The sequence below is a fragment of the Melozone crissalis genome, unplaced genomic scaffold (genome assembly GCF_028551555.1).
Source record: "Melozone crissalis strain CALT ecotype California unplaced genomic scaffold, PUWL_Pcris_2 ptg000008l_1, whole genome shotgun sequence".
Lineage (NCBI taxonomy): Eukaryota > Metazoa > Chordata > Aves > Passeriformes > Passerellidae > Melozone > Melozone crissalis.
Window position 1 is genome coordinate 15320208 of NW_026535786.1, and position 16695 is coordinate 15336902.

Here is a 16695-nt window from a genome sequence, read left to right on the forward strand (position 1 = left end):
GGGACAGCCAACAAAAGGTCTAAAGGCATTCTTCATAAGCTGGTGGTAGATTGGTGTTACTTACCGTGCTGCCCTTTATCCTGGCATTACTCAGATGCTGCCTTTAGGTCTCAGATCCCTGCAGGAATGAAAAACAAAGGCAGTGCTGTGATAACTTCCAGAAATATATAAAATGTCCAGCTGTGACAACCTGCCTTTCCTCTTGCATCTAGGCAATAAAGGATCTTATTAAGATTGTAGTAAATGTAATAGAATTATGTAGTTTAGGCCCTTTCTGTGTAGGGAAAATTACTCTCTTGGATTTTTTCTTTTCTCCACCCAAGGATACTGCCACATGTTTGCAAATATAATGTCAGGATAATGAAAGATATGTATGCATATATATGCCCATGTTTCATGATGGCAGAACAATACAAGTTGTAACAGCAAAGGCAGTTTTCTTTACTTAATCATAACCTCTGCCTTGTCTCCATTGTATAGACATGGAAACAGTGTCTTCTGCAGGCAGCTTTTAAAAATGGAAAGTGAGTTTCTTCAGTCTGCTGTGGTTTGGTTGCCTTTGTTTCTCCTGTTCTGAAAGTACTTGCATGATTTTTCAAACATGCAGGCATTTTTTAAATATACTTTTGGTGAGATAAATTCAAGTGTACTCAAGAGAATGGCTTTATTCACCATCCCCAAATCTATACTTAGCTGGTGTCTGAGTAATAATTTCCAAGTAAGTGTTGAGTTGGAAAAAGACAGGAATCATTTGCATCACAGGGGAAGAGACAGAGAGAAAAACTGTCATGTTTAGATTACTTTTGAGCATCTCTGCCCCTCTGTTGTGCACTCTTGTGGATAAATGCATGAGGACTTTTCTCTACGTTACTTTGCCTTCACAATAAACTTGTGGGAGATTTGGGCAGGATCCCTCCCAACTTTGTAAGCACTTCCTTTTTGTTTTAGGGGCTTTTTCATTGTTTGTACTGTTCAGGGTGGGTTTTGGGTTGTTTTTTTTTTTGTCTGTGCATTTAAGCCAAATGGTTATAGCATAGGAAAACAGTGCGTAAGATGAGACTTCAGACTCCAGCTCATCCCTTCTGGCACTTCTCCAAAACTATTGGCCAATTCTGGCTGCAGCTGAAGTTGTGCAGAACCACAGTTGTTGGGTTGTGTTAAAGAGTAGTTTCGGATAGTGACTTTAGAATTCATATTTCTGCCATATTATGAAGTAATTTCTGCTAATACGGTAAATTACTTGCTTAATATTTTAGTCTTGATATCCTCTTGTGTACATGTGTGTTCTGTGTGTATGTTTTTCCAATACTACTCATGGAACCTTGAATGTTGAATAATTCTGTGCTTGTAGCAGACAGTCCTGTTGTCTTCCCCACACTCTGGGACTGGGCTGTAGACCCTGGTCTCTCTCATGAACATGTTTTTCCACCCTTCAGAATTGGTTTCATGTCTTCATCCTGTCCTACTTCTGCTCTCCTTGTTCTTGTCTAGTTTTTAAGCAGATTGTTTTGCTTGTAATGCTTCCAAAGTGACTGCTCATACTGTCGATTCAAGGAAGAATACCAAGCAGTCAAATGGATAAACAGACAGCTCATTTTGTCACTTCTAATTATAACTGATGACAAAAGAAAGCGAAAACTCTTTTGTCAGAAATCTTGTAAGTGGACTTGGATTTGGATTCAAGATGAAAATTCAAACTCTTCTTTCTGAGATTTAGTCTGCTCTTTTGTAGAGGAACTAAGATACAGTGAGGATGAGATGTTTCTTTGGTTGCACTTCCATAATTGGCATTAAGTTAATCATGGAGTGGGTCAGTTCTCCACCTCCCACCTGTATATTCCTGAAATGCATTATGTTTTGCAGGGTGGTAAAAACCTCTTGAGAAACACGTGTTCAGGGTTTGGATCAATTTCTTTTATCAGACTGACCATTCTGCCCAGACTGCAGATTTTGGGACAAGGGACCAGGGCAGACCTGCATGCCCAAAAGGGCAAAACTCTCATTTCCAGCATGAACTGGACTTTATTTATGCCTGTTGTGAAATGGTGCCCTGACCTTTTGCTAAAGAGTTCAGCTCTGTTTTTTGTTTTATGTGTAATGACTTACAAGCAAAGAGTGAAAGCAGGTTTTCTGGAGACTAACTTAAAAGGAAAAAAAGTTTTTCTGGCAAGCTCATATTTGCCAGCTCCTTTTGCACCAGCAATGATTTTTGACAGTGCAAATCTCCGATTTTACATGGCTGAGAAAAGAAGCCAGGTTTGCTGGGTGGTAAATTGCCCTGCCTCTGCCCAATTCGTATGCAGTAAAGAAAGCACTGCTTAACAGTAAATGAGTGAGCACTAAAGCAACATTAAGAAAGGATTTCCATCAGTGACTACGGAAATCAAATGCTAAGTTTAACACGTCTTCTGCAATGTCCCAGCTGTTTAGCCATGCCACTGCAACACATCTGTCTAGGCTATTCATAGCAGCTGTCCCAACAAGGTTGAGAGCACTGAGGTACATTCTTTTTCAAGAGAAGGAGAGCTGTTTTGTTCCTCTTAGCTTTGTTGCTTTCATTTGGAGCTCGATAGAAGCAGAGCACATGCACTGGGTAATAAACGCGAGCTCGTTCTGTCTCCACAGGGTCCTCAATGGAAGGAGCCCAGTAAAAAGTGTGTGGTCTCAACAAGAAGTAGCTTTGAAGACAGGTTCCTGGTCCTGTTCCCAGTTCTCTGTTGGCTCATTTGTTAGCCACTTAACCCTTCTGTCTTTACTTCATTTTCCCCTGCCTAAGTGCTATCAGACAGGAATTCTTGACTAATCAGGCATTTACTATTTCTGAGGTGCTTTTAAAAAAAAATAGAGGGATTTAATCAGAGAAGGAAGTTGGGAGGCTTATGTATATTTTAAAATATCTCCCAACACCAGTGCCTCTTTTGTGGACATCTTTTAACCTCTGTTTTTTATCACATGAGTTTTACACACTTCAAAATAGCCAACTGGCATATATCAGAAATCCCATGCTGAAACTCTCAGGCATTTGGAACAAGACTAATCCCATGAGCTTCAGGTGCTGCCTTGGGGTTTTTTAGGGTTTTTTTTTTGTGCCAGGTAGAGCTCAGTGTGTACATTGCTGTCTTGTGTGTGTCTCTTCCCTCTTCTTTTGTTTGTGAATGTGTTGTGTTTCTCATTAGCCTTATTGTGCTAAACTTGGTTGATCAAAATGCTGTTTCATAGTAATTGCATTGTATGATAGCATTTTTTAAAAGTCGATTTGAGGGTTGTGTTCTACATTGATGACTTGGCTTGTAAACAGTACAAGCTTTTGGTTGAAGGGAGGAGCTTTCTCTCTTACCTAATGTTCATGTGCAATAAAAAATGTGCTTACAAGTCGAAAGGATGTGCACAGACTGTCAGCCTTGAATTGGTGGTGTGGGTGGTTCTTGGCAAAGCGTGTGAGTCTGAGGCTGGTGAGGAAATTTTTAACCATGGTGTCACAAACTTGATGTGTTAGCAACAGATGTCATTTTCCTAAGCCTCTGCTCTCTTAGGTAGCACAGCATGCAGGCAGCATTCACAATCTGCATGCAAGACACACAGTGGTTGATGGCATGAAATCATGTCTTTTAATACACACTGGCTAGAAGAGCACCTTGGTGTCACATTGTGAAGCTTTGGCTTTGGGGCTTAATTACGCCAAGACGATGGAGCTCGTGTTGTGCATGGAAAGTTTGTTTGAGGAATGTCAATGAATTGGAAGTCAGAGCAACCATTCTGTTAAAACAATACTTAGCTCTTGCCCCATGTGGTTTTATTTGAGAGTGGAATGCTGATGTGAGTGAAGTGAAATAGGAAAATTCTGTGCTTTCCATCCTTTTTGTTTCATCTTTCCATATGTGCAGAAAAATAAAATTCAGAAGGGGCGTAAACTCCACTGCACTGATAGGAACTATTTCCAATTAGTAAGATAAACCGTGACTGCACTGCTAGTGCACAAAGCCTTCATCTGAACTGAAGTGTCTTGGGAATGAGGGCTGTGTAGTGAACTAGAGACACTTAAGCTGAAATGTTGAAGAAGGTGGTAGCTCCAGAAAAATTAAGGGGGGGAGTAACATAAAAAAATTTGCATTGATAGCAGTTCAACTTAAGAAGGAGAGAGGAGTGTGTCAGGCCTTGCTGGCTCGCTCTTATGGTCTGTCGGTGTTTGAGCATCACCAGCATGCCTGAACAAAGAAACAACTCACACTGGTCCCTCAGCTTTTTGGTGAGGTATAGATTTATTGACATCTGAAAGGGGGAGGGAAAAACCAACAAAGGCACCAAAAGCTGTGGCTTTGGATGAGTCAGCATTTCCATTTGACATGATCATCCAGAGATTTTTGTAACTCATCCAAAAAACCCCAAAGAAAAAACAGCAACCTGGGTCTCAGCCTGGAATTCATTTGCTTTGCAGAAACAAGAGGTTTTGAGTTATTCAAGTGCAAATTTTTCTTGAAGAATATTGTATGTAAAGCATTTTTTTTGCATTTGTTTATCTCCAAAACAGGTTCATTTTTTAAAATGAAAACTTGAGCCTTCGGTCCCTCCTGTGGACAAATAGCCTTACACAAGGTCTTGTTTCATTTTAGAAAAATGAATTGCTGCGCCGGTGGGGTAGTATTTGATTGCTTTAAAAGTTCCTGTCAGTGTTTTATTTTTGGTTTTGATTTTGTTTGTGGACTTGCTGTGCCTTTTGCCCGGCCGTATTTAGTCTGCATACTAAATGTTAGTCTACCCAAACACTTTGTGCACTTAGCTTTTATTCTTTTTTTTTTTCCTTTCTCTTTTTACTTTCCTTTTTGTTTTCTTTTCTTTTTTTTTTTCTTTTGCTTTCACCCAAATGTATTTTAGACCGAGACAGACTTTGCTCCGATGGGCCGGATTTTAGTCCGTGCACTAAATTTTAGTCCGCAGACTAAAAATAATCCGCGGATTATTTACTAAATTGATTCCCTCACTGAGAACTACAGAGACTTTAAACTCCTGCTGAGACGTACGTGCAAGGGGCTTCACGGCTCACAGGTCCCACTGTCTGTCCATCCTCCCGCCCCTTCCCACCATGGAGCATCACCCAGCGTTGCCTTGGCGTCGGTGCCCCGTGGCAGGGAAGCGCTGGCGTAGCCATTGCCATGGGCGGCAGCTGCTCGTGTAGTTCTCGGTGGGTGAATTTGGGCAGCTTTCCCGGGGGAACTTTGCTGAATGGGAAGAGCTAAAAGACCATAGAGGGCTTTGCTTTTATTTCTTAGGGTGTTATTCAAAAGGGAGGCGGGAGGGGACAAAATTGAGGAGAAAAAAATTTCTTAAGTAACGGGTGCGACGGGTATGAGGGGGAATAAACCCGCAGTAGAGAGAAATTTAGTCCATACCCGCACTCCTGAGGTGGTACGTGCAGTTCCTGAAGAATCCTAAAGAGATAATGCCAGCCAACAAAATCCAGTGGAGGGGGAAGTCAATCCAAAATGGAGAATAATCCGCGGCGGCCTGAGGTACTCGTAGTGCACACAAATTAAAAATATCCAAATTTAAAGTATAGATCTCAGATTTTTACCTTGTCTTCAGCACAAATTACAAATTGCTAGGGATTTGGGGTTTTTTGAGAAAAACCCAAAACTGTCCAAAAGTTTACATTGTGTGTCTGGGACAGATTTACAAGTGGGGTGCATCTTTGGTGACATACTAATCTGGCCACTTGGTTCTGTGGACATTTATATCCAGGACCGAGGACTGAAAATTCCTTATTATGGCAATTTCAATTACCCTTTTAGTTCAAGTTAGAGTTTTGATTTCAATTTTTTTTATTTTTTTAGTAAATGCACTGGCATTGGAACATAAATTTCATATAGAAATGTTTCTATACTATGCCTCACCATTGCACAATCGATTTTTTTGGCATACACTGTGGTGAAGTTGGACTTGCTGCTATGGAGACTGATGTTTAAAGTTTCTAATTGTATAAACATTTACTATGTCCCCCACACCATGGATTTCTTATAATATTGGCTATATTTTTCCTTGCTGGACTATTCTCTTTTGGATTGACTCCCCCTGTTTGGATTATTTCACTGCATTATCATCTTTAGGACTCGTCAGGAACAGGACATTTCACCTCAGGAGTACGGGTATGTACTTAAATATTTTTTCAAATTACTAGGCCTAGCCTTGAAAAAAAAGGAGACAAATGCTAGAAGTGGAATAATTGAGTTCAAGCTACATCATTGAGGCAGCAGCCAGGCAAATGTAACACAGGCTGATAGAGATGAGATAGGCACACACCTGTAACTTGCTTCCTGTTAGTCACCATTTGTTGCAGGGGAAGGCTATGTGAGCCCTCCTAATGTATATTTCTTCCCCCCTTCCTGGTTTGAAGCAGTTAGGGCAGACTTTGGGAACTGCCTACCCCAAGTGACTAATTCCAGATCCAGAAACAGGCTGACTAGTTCATAACAGGGTTTAGGAAACATGTTAGGGTTTCAAGGACTTGAAAATGAAGAGTTTGGGTGGACAAGCAAGTACTCCTTTTACATATGTCAGATTTGTGACTGTCTGCCTACTATTTTTCTCAGTATAAGGCTTGTCATTTTTGCCTTAAGGAAATAAAATTGTTTTCTTTTTAAAATCTCTATAGTGGCTTATATGTGAGCTGTACTGAGGAGAAAAACACAGTTAAGAGTGAAGTACTAAAGTTTCAAGCTGTGATAAATCAAACTTGTTAAAATATTACTGTGAAGGTGCATGAGGGTGACCTCAGTAATTTTACCTCTTGTTAAATACAGAACAACTTCACTTCTGTGGGTTTACCTCAAGACATACACATTTGTGCTACTTACCGTGTGGAGGTGGGGGGAAGCCAGAAGGCTTTTTTTTTTTAACTGGAGACAGTCTTGGATTTTGTTTTGGTCAGGCTGTGACTTGGGAGTAATAATTGCATCCTCTGTGTGCTGTGGCCACAAGCTCTGCAGGCAGCGGGCACAAAACAGCTTCTGCTGCCTTTTCAGTAGCACAGTGGTCGCTACAGGCTCTCTGCCAGCAGGGTTAAGCTAAAGCCTTTCTTTTTGTCATCATAGGCCTCGTGTGAAAACTTTTGCAGTTTGTTTTGCAATAACCTGGTAATAGGAATAAAGTCAGTTCTTCCTGTACATGGCTTCCTGACTTTGCTAGTCAGGATTCTTTGCCACTCAGTTAGCACAGCACACACTGCAGCAAACCCAGTGCTGCTGGCCCAGCTGGCTACCAGGGTACCAGGGGGCAGGAAATTTCAGTCCCTGCAGAACTTGGCTTTTGTGTTTGATTCTCATTCAAGAGAGCATATATGCCTGGTTTAAAACCTCCTGAAGAAGTGCCTGTGCAAGTTTTTCATCTGTGATTAACTAGCATGTCATGCACTGATTTTTTTTTTTTCTTTCTTTCTTTCTCTCCTTGGTGCTGTGTGACTTGAGTTCACACTGCACTGGCGCGAAGGCATTTTGCATTATCTCAATTTTTACCAAAAATGCTAGCATCAAAACTTAACACTTGTGCCCACCCTACTCCCTTTACCCTAGACTGCATTTTACCTGCAACATAGCAAGAGACAACTGCTTGAGGAGGCCATCCAGGTCATGTACATGATTAACTCCTATTTTGCTTATAATGGATTGAGAAAGGAGTATAAGAGAGTGTGGTTAGCAGTGGGTAGAACCATTCTTAGAGGCTTAAAACAAAGCTGCAGTGTAGAATTGCTTTTTGTAATCACTCTAAGTGAAAATCTGTTAGACTAAAATAGTTGGTTTTCTTGACACAATTTTCAGCTGTCCTTATAAATACCAAATGCACAGGAATTATCCCTATAAACTTACGGAGTAGCTTGCCAGAATAAGGTCACAGAAGGAGTAACTTGCAAATTGGAGCTAGACATTTCCTGCACCCCACCCGTGCTTTCCTTGTTGTTCTCCAAAGCTGAACAGCAGCCTCCATAGCAACAGTCTGACCTGCCTGCCTGCAAAAGTCCATGTTAGAAAGACTTTCTTCACTAGCCAGAAAAACCCCAACCCAAAACCGTAGCGGGGCTGTATTATATTTTTACATTCGGTGAATCCTGCTCATTTTGAACCTTCTTCCCCACTTTCACTCCACCCCATATGCATGGCTGGTAGCACCTGTGTGTGTTTGTCATGATTTTTTGAATGAGTTTCCCCTCCATTCTCAAACTTGTTTTTCCGAGTGCGCTCTCATGAAGTCTCTTGCTGGCATTGCACCTTCACTCTAGTGCAAGGCGTTGCAATTAACCCTTTCTCAACCCCAGGAATGGATTTTCCCACACTTACTGCAGGACTTTGATTAGCACAAACCGCAAGTTTGTTCCAGCTTGCTGGGCAATGAGAGGTTTAATTGCTCTGACTTGCTTCTGGTCAACAAAGAGACGAGACCCAGCCAGACAACGTGTTTCTCCTTGCTTGTTTCCTCGCTGTCCCCGCAGGTCTTCCGGCCCCGCACTCCACCCGAAGCGATTGCGCTGTGCAGCCGCCTGCTGGAGTACACCCCCACGGCCCGCCTGACTCCCCTGGAGGCCTGCGCGCACTCGTTCTTCGATGAACTACGGGACCCAAATGTCAAGCTACCCAACGGGCGAGATAAACCTGCACTCTTCAATTTCACCACTCAAGGTAGCCCGAGAGCCTTGAAGGATCCCTTCTCTAGGAGGAAGTGGTGGGATAAATGTTGGTAGTAGTGCAGATGTTACTCCCTTGGAAGTAAAAATCTGAGTGGTGCTAAGTTTATTAAGTAATTGGATAACCAGCTGTACTTTTCAAAAGAGGAAGAAAGGGTTTTGAAGTTACAGAATTTTCAGAGTCTTGGTTCTTCCAACTCAGTTTTGCTGAGGTCCTGAGGGTGGTTGTTACTGGATTGCATCAGGAAGGATTACGTGCTTATAGCATGTGTCTGCAGAGTATGAATATGAATAGCTCAGACTCTGCAGCTGGGCTGATGGCTTTGTGTGAAATATCACAGTCAGTGGAGCATGCAGGTTAGAATATTTTTAGAGATGGACCTGCTTCTTCATACATGAAACACCATAGCCAAGTAGTCATGCATGTTAGGTTTGGCAGGGAGGTTTGTAGTGTTGCTGCCCATTTTAATTCTGGATGCAGGATAAATACAGATGCTTTACTGTCCAGATTTTATATGCTGTACAGTTCATCTGGCATTACATTGACTCAGTCATTTAGAAACTGTAAAAATAAATGTACAACTAACTTTCTTATTTGAAGCCAGGCTGGTATCGGATTTTAAAACCATTCATCTATTTTTTCCTACAGAAGTCAGAAATGTAAAACTGATACCCCCCCAGAATAGTTTTGCCTGCCAAGACAGAACATGTGAGAAGTATGGCATACAAATATGCTTGTAATTAATTTTGGAACACTTTTTCTTTTGTTTTTCTTTAAGTGATAAGCTGCCAACTCTCACCCTTTGAGCAAGAATAGTTCTGTATGCATTTTCTCTTGAAAGTTTAAAAAACACCTTTTGGCCCATTTAGCATCACTATAATTTTTCAAACTCTTTAGTGTATGCTGTGCCCTTCTGCCAAAATGTGAAACAGCTCTCTCCTTCCACTTGTGGAGCCCTTTTATTTAAAAAAAAAGGCATTTATGAAACATAAACACATTAAAGTGGTCAAGTAAATAGCTTGTGCTTCCAGGTCACTGTCCTCTGTACTGATTTCTACATCTGTTGTTAGAAATTTAGTAGTTATGTTACAAGTGCTTCCTTGTACTCATGGATTGCCTTTTGTTTTGCCCTTCTAAGGCCATCTTCAGCAGCTAAAATACTTTCAATCTCAGTATCTTAAATACAGATTTACTGCTGTTCTTTTTGAAAGTATTGATTAATTGTTTCATGATGACATAAAGATTGAACTTACCTACTACACAAAAACAAGGTTTTTAAAAAGAGTTGGAAAGCTCTATAGTGAGTCAATTCAAATTCAAACTAGTTTTTCTTAGGGGAAAAACAGATATCTGTATTGGGAGTGTGTCCCTGGTTCCCCTCAGATAGTGTAGAAGCTGCTGGATAAGCTACCCTAATGCTCAAGCAAGTTTAAAGCTCCTCTTTTGCCATCCTAAGGAGCTCATGTGCCCTCCCTCACAAAGCAACTCCTGGGAATGGTAAGATAAAACAGTTCCTGTGGAGCAATTTCCTTAAGATAAAAAAAGCAAATTTCTGTCATCTACAGGTGCCGGTTTTACCATCTGTAAGGGGAAGGCAGGACACAGGCTGATCATTAATGCATTGCCAAACAAGCTCTGTTACAGGTGACCAGTCAAACTCAAAAAAAGACCCCAAATCACAGTTATTTTTAAATACCTCAGTACATTGCTTTGCACAGTGATTAGAAGAACTTTGTAGTTGATAAATGTACAGCAGTCCTGACTATGAACTCAAGATATCCAAGAAGCTTTTGCTCCTTCTGTGACTACTGTTCAGTCCTTGTTCTCTGATCTTTACTGTGCAAGGTTCCATCAACTTGGCTGCTCTAGAGCAGAAATCCCAACTGGGAAACAGATTGTTACATGGATAATGAGTCATGTTAAGTCATCTGTGGTAATTTTAAAAGTAATGAAAGACAATTTTGTTTTAAATAGCATTTGTTTTCAACAAGCAATATTAAGTTTTAGAAGTGTTTGATTTGGCTGTATCCAGTTGCCTGAAACCCATGAAGTAGGAGGTGACTGCAGAGGGCTTGAAGGCAAAACTGTTAAAAATGACAAGATAAATCTGACCATTAAGGCATTGGACTGATTTTCAAAAAGAAATTAAACTTCATACCAAATCTGCTGACCTGAGCACTGATGCTGCTCAGATGGTCTAGAAAAAGAGCAGTGAGGATACATGGAAGATCAAGATCATGGTCTTTGGCAGCCAGCTGTGGCTGTGGGTCATGTGGGTGTTTATCTTAGAGATTAGGTCTGTTGAAGAGACCATTGTCATTTGTAATGTCTTGCCTGTAAGTTTCTCTTAATTTGTTTAAATTAGCATTATATGCTAATTGGGTTTTGGAAAAGTTATTTTGGCTAAGGAAGTATCTCTACTAGCCACAGAGCTGCAATTCAATTAGGCTTTTAGATCTGCAAGACAAAAAGCATTTTTTCTCTTAGAAGCCACATTTTTAAATAGTCTGTGAAATGACTGCCATTTGCTGAACCACTTGTAACATATCAGCAATTTTGCTACATCACAAAAGTTAATGTCATTCCATGTTGGCCACTGAAGACTGTAAAATTATTTCAGTGATTCAGCACTTAGGAATGGTTATCATGCTTCTCAAAGATAAATTACTCTTTTATGGAAAGGGGAGTGCTTTGGGATTTTTGTTTGTTTATATTTTTAAGCACCCTAGCCTGTGACCCTTATTTATTTTTTTTTTATTTAGAGAGATATATATGTATGTGTTTATGTGTGTGTATATATAATGGAAAGTTTGTTGTTGTTACCAAAAAAAAAAAACATGGTAGAAGTTTCCCAATACCAGGCATTTTCTTGTGTTTAGGGAATGAAGGTGATCTGGTCTTCTAGTAAAACTGGCCATTTTCATTCCTGCTCCTTCTTGGAGATCTTAAGTGGCTGTAAATGGTATGACTTGACCAGCAGAAAGGCAGAGTTGTTCTTCCAGTGATGTGAATGGGAGTTGGGTCTCATAAATGAATTGTGATAGCTGCTCTGTTCACATCATGATATTGGAAACTTCTGTCTGGATTGCCTTGACCACAATAGCTTCTTGCAGCTATACTGGTTGTAATTAACCCAGCCTTGAGCTGCACATTTGGTTTTCATAACCAGGCTACAGTTGAACACCCTGCCCAAATACTGTGGGGGAAATCACTAAGGACAAAGATTCTCAGTATTTTGTAGACTGCAGATAATCACAGGTCAAGCTTTCTCCTCAGTACTCCCATGTTTCATCCTTAGACATGGAATAGGTGCAAAAATACATTATAGTAAAAATTCAAACAAGTTCTCAAGCAAAGCTGCTATTAAACTTCAACCAAAAGAGTCCACTTTGTTTATGTCTCCTCTGAATTGCCCTGCTCCTCTTAAGTTCAAGACATTCAGAGTATGCTGAATTGAAGAAACTTCATATCAAGAAAGATAATGTGAGGTTTGAGAAGGGAACAGAATCAGTCTTGTACTCTTCATGAAAGTTCCTTAAGGTAGCTTCAGAGAAATGGTTGCACTTGCATTAAACACAACCAAAAGCGATTATTATTGCCATAATACAAAAGGAGGTGTTCTGATAACATAAGATGACAACATAAGATGAAGAAGGAATGGGAAGGGGGTCAAAGTGCCCTTGCAAGGGTGGTGTTCTGTCTGATCACCTGGTTCTTGGGCTACAGCAACACTGACAGTCTGTAGCTGCACCTCGAGGCACCGTGCAGCACCAGAAGGTAGCAAGTGTCATGGGGCTTCCTTGTTTTAGTTCTGCTTTTGTTTGGATCACAGCCCCATATTGTTTTGAGTGATGAGCAGAAAATAATGCAGAGGTGATAGAAACTTTCAATAGAGCAATGTAAAGAGTAGCTTCCCAGTAATAATAGATTTGGAAAAAAATACTAAGGGAGCGACATTTTCCAGCACAAAGCAACTAATACCCAAGATAGTATTGAAGTATAGGTTTATAGCTGGTGTTGCACTTTGACATGTAAGGATTCATGTTTCTTCAGTTTATTTATTTTTCCATTTAAAATGGAGATTCACAAATTCTTCGTAACATTATGAATATATGAATTCTGAATTACTCCCACATGAATTGAGGATTTTGTATTTGTACAAGTGCTGTGAGTACTGAGGCTTTCTAAAAGGACTGGCTAGGTATGCTTAGACCTGAACGGAGTATTACAAGATAGAGTAGATAGGTTGCAGGTAGTGTAGCAACCTGCTTGCATTCATAAGTGCTGAAATACCATCTTAAAATGTGTAGTAATAAGAAGCTTGTAATCAGGGGAGTCTTCTGCCTCTTGCCCTCCCAGCAGTAATGAAACTTAAATAACAGCGAAAAAAAGATCATCAAGTGGACTGCTGCTCTCTGTAGGCCCCGAGTTTAAAGCTAGCATTAAAAAATAGCAATAGCCTCTTAAAAATGAGCCCAAATAATGTGAGGCTTTCCAAAAGTGCCTTACTGAACCGATGCCACGATTTGGCCAGGCTTCTGTACAGCCTGTGCTATCTGGAGGTCTTGCGTGAAAAGCTGTCTGTTCTCCTGTTCTCAGCTCTCCTCCAGATGACCTCCTGGAGCTCCAAAAGTCATCAGCCTCCTTCCGTGAGGTGACTGTTCACATCCTTTTTACCGGATGTTGCTTTCTCAGGAGACAGCCAGTCACTCCTGTTTCTGAAACAAACAGGACCTGTCTTGTCTCGGCTCAGTCCCACCTTCTGTAAGCACAAGATTCTCTTGAAAGGGTGCCAGAAGATTGTCATTTGTTGGCAATGTGTTGCCCTTAATCCTCCCACAGTCGTGGCTGTAAGATGCCTATTTCTCATTCTGATACACACTGAAGCTATATTAGATTTGGAGCCTAAAAGACATGACTATTTTTTCCCTGGTTAATGTCTTCAGACAGAATGATTGCATCATTTTGTTGTCCATTTAAATTGCCCAGCTGACCAATTCCCTTTGCCTTTCCCTGTCCTTTTAAAGGATACATTACCTCTTTTTGGCCTGGCTCAAGGAGACTGCTGTGAGAGATTGGTCTTGGGTTCCTGGGTCCTTGAGAAAAAATGATGCTTGAGTGAGCCAAAGAACTAATCCCTGAAGCTCTTGGAGCACCTGTTGCAGCTGCTTGCTTGCTGAACCAGTGCCCAAAGCAGCACCACTGTTATCAGCCTTCTCCCTGGGACTGATTACAGGTGGGCTTGTGAAGAAGGGGATCCTTCTCCAGTGCTCAGAAGGAAACAGCATTATCAGGCCATTGACAAGGTACAGGCTTGGCTGGTTCTTTGCTCACTCCCAAGCCACTGTCTTTCTCTAGGAAATTGCTCCTATGCACCACTATCTGTAGTTTTGGCAGTCTTGCTCTGGAGACTGCCTCGCTAAATATTGCTGTGGTTTCCTCTCGCTGGTTGGCAAAGAAGAAAATGTAACGTGACCTTGGGCTGTAAGGGCACATGTTTGACCTGAGGTGCCGTTACAGGGGGAAACCCTAGGAGCTGATCCTGCATGTGGAGCACTTTGTGGATGATGAGCTAACTGTTTGTTCCACCTCCCCTCCAGAACTGTCAAGTAACCCATCTCTGGCTTCGGTCCTCATCCCTGCTCATGCCCGGAACCAAGCAGCTGCTTCAACCCCTACAAATGCTACAGCGGCCTCAGGTGAGAACGTGCAACTGCCTGCCTCCCTCCCTCCTCATCCTCCCCCCTGCTGCCCAGGCACCTTCCCTCTGCCCAGGCCCACGAGCCACCTCAGCCCACAGAGTGAACTGGGAGGAAGGGATTGGTTTAGTATCACCTGAACCTTGGTCTTGGTAGGTGGTCATTTGTGCACTAGCTATGGTCACCAGGCCAAATCTCAACCCAAGCCACTCAAACTTGCATTTGATTGTGTAATTTATTAGTCCTTCTCATGTTTGGTTTGCACCTAATTTCTGTGCTCTGAGCCATCCTGAAATTACCTCTGAGCTGGTGAATGAGTTGTGATGCCTAGAAAGAAAAGAAGCAGCTAGCTCAGAGCATGTGGCCTCCATGTAGTGTAGATGAAGAGGATTTTTCCCTAAGGGCATTGGCATCTGAAAGTCTAGTTAGGGAGTTCAGTCAGCGTGCTCACTGCCTCATCTTTGTTGCTTTTGCTTCCTACTGAGTTGGCTTGTGTCATCTTCCGGCACAAGGCAGATATTTTTGGGTTTTGGCCAGCACAGAGTGAATTTTTTGTTTGCCTCCTGCTCTCTCTGGTTTCTGTCAGAAACCTTTTAAAAGCTCACTGTTGGCCTTTAGCCACTCCATATTGTATTCTGTTTCCAGTGAAAGTTTTAACACCTGGTAATACCAGTTGGGAGACTCCCAAAGAAACTCCCAGGTGCTGCAGGATGTGGCAGAGGTGATTCAGTACATGGCATTCTTCCTCTGAGTCAGCCCTGATTCAGCACACCAGAGGCTTTCTTGGGGTTTGGGCAACCAAAGGCAGGCTGCAAAACAGGTGTGCTTGCACATGTCCTGCCTGCACATCAGCCCCAGCCCACAAGGGCTGTCAGCCCTTTTGCAGTGCAGGACACTTCCTTAGCATAGGATAGCTGATGAGGAGAAGGCCTGCTTCAAAAGCTGCTCTTGAAATGTGCAGGAAAGCATTTGCTGGTTGATGTGCTGGACAGTTACCTGATATTAGATGCACTTGGTCCAGCCAGTGCTGTACAGAGAGAATTTTCATACTTTGGGACAGATGCAGCCAGGTTTGAAAGATGAGATTTCTCTCTGAAATTGCAGTAGCAGTAGATTAAAGGCACAACTTGTACCATTTATGTACTCTGAATTTAGGAGAAAGCAAAACTGCTATTTTCAAATTTACTGTTTGTTTCATACATTTGGCAGTGTTTTGCAAATAGTCATGTTCTCTGTTTGCCTCTTATGTGCATCTGTTGCTCAACAAATGAGAAAACAGAAAGTAGTAAAAGTGATTTAAAAGTATAAAATACAAATGTGGAAAATTATTTTAAGCCTTTCTGAAAAATATTGTTTCACCTAATATCCCTTTCATGCCTTTTAAGGAGTTCTCTCCACCAAGACCCAAGTCTTGAGGAATTAATGGGGTTAAGAAATCTGTTTTCATTCAGCTTTCACTCAGCCTTTTTCAAGGGCTTGTACAGGGAGAAAATGCATTAGTCCAAGTCCTAAATGGGAAGTATTAAAAAAACCACAAAGCAAAAAAACCTCAACCCATCCCATATTATTGATGTCAACATTTTTAAAGCTTCTGTTTGCAAGCACTGCCCTGAGTTGGGATATGTCCTCCTATTTGTGGTTCAAAACCAAAAATAATATCCTTGCTGATTGGAAAGAAATTGTGAAATTAAGTTTAGTATTGCACAGCTCTGGCTTTCTACAGTTGGTTATTTCTTACTGACATGGGTTTCTCACAGCAGGTGGTGGGAATGTCATCAGAGTTATGATGTTTAGGATTAGGTCCTGTTGAGGTTCTTTTAATCTGTTTTGCTTTGCATGCTGATGCCACACTTACAAAGAGGTTTTCATTCAAGGAGTCCCATCTTTCTCTATACCCCCTGCACCTCCCAGAGCAGTAAATGTTAAGTTCCTGAGTAACTGCTAAAGCAGTGTGGGAACAAGTCTCCCACCTAACCCAGGGCATCCTGATAGGCCAGGAAACTTCTCTGCAAAATGTTTGTGTGAGCAAGCAGTACAGGTTCAGAAACTGCTTTTCTGAGTGACGATGATGCAGCAAAATGTAGCTCTCAAAGCAATAAAGGGAAGAGCAAATATATCTGTAATTCGCATTACTAGTGCATAACGTGTGCCTCTCTCTGGCAAGCACTGTTAAAAAGCCACATTTGTTGTCAATTTCCTCTTCTCTTGAGGCAAAGCTGTACTTGCTCTAGTAATGGAACTGGCATTGCAGTGGGAGTGTGTAGCCTTGCTGCTCTGGCATTAGTAAATTCTCCTAAACATTTATGAGAAGCACTCTGACATAGTGG

At 41.5% G+C, this 16695-nt stretch overlaps 1 protein-coding gene across 2 annotated transcripts in view; it reads left to right on the forward strand.

The window, feature by feature from the left end:
- GSK3B (glycogen synthase kinase 3 beta) overlaps positions 1-16695 on the forward strand; it is a 148947-nt gene that overhangs the window by 121831 nt on the left and 10421 nt on the right. Inside the window, exons 9-11 of one of the 2 annotated variants that reach the window (XM_054269739.1) lie at positions 6102-6140; positions 8477-8663; positions 14270-14368. In XM_054269739.1, the coding sequence (XP_054125714.1) occupies positions 6102-6140; positions 8477-8663; positions 14270-14368 (325 nt within the window). The remainder of the gene's footprint in view (positions 1-6101; positions 6141-8476; positions 8664-14269; positions 14369-16695) is intronic. The other variant, XM_054269740.1, reaches the window with a different exon arrangement.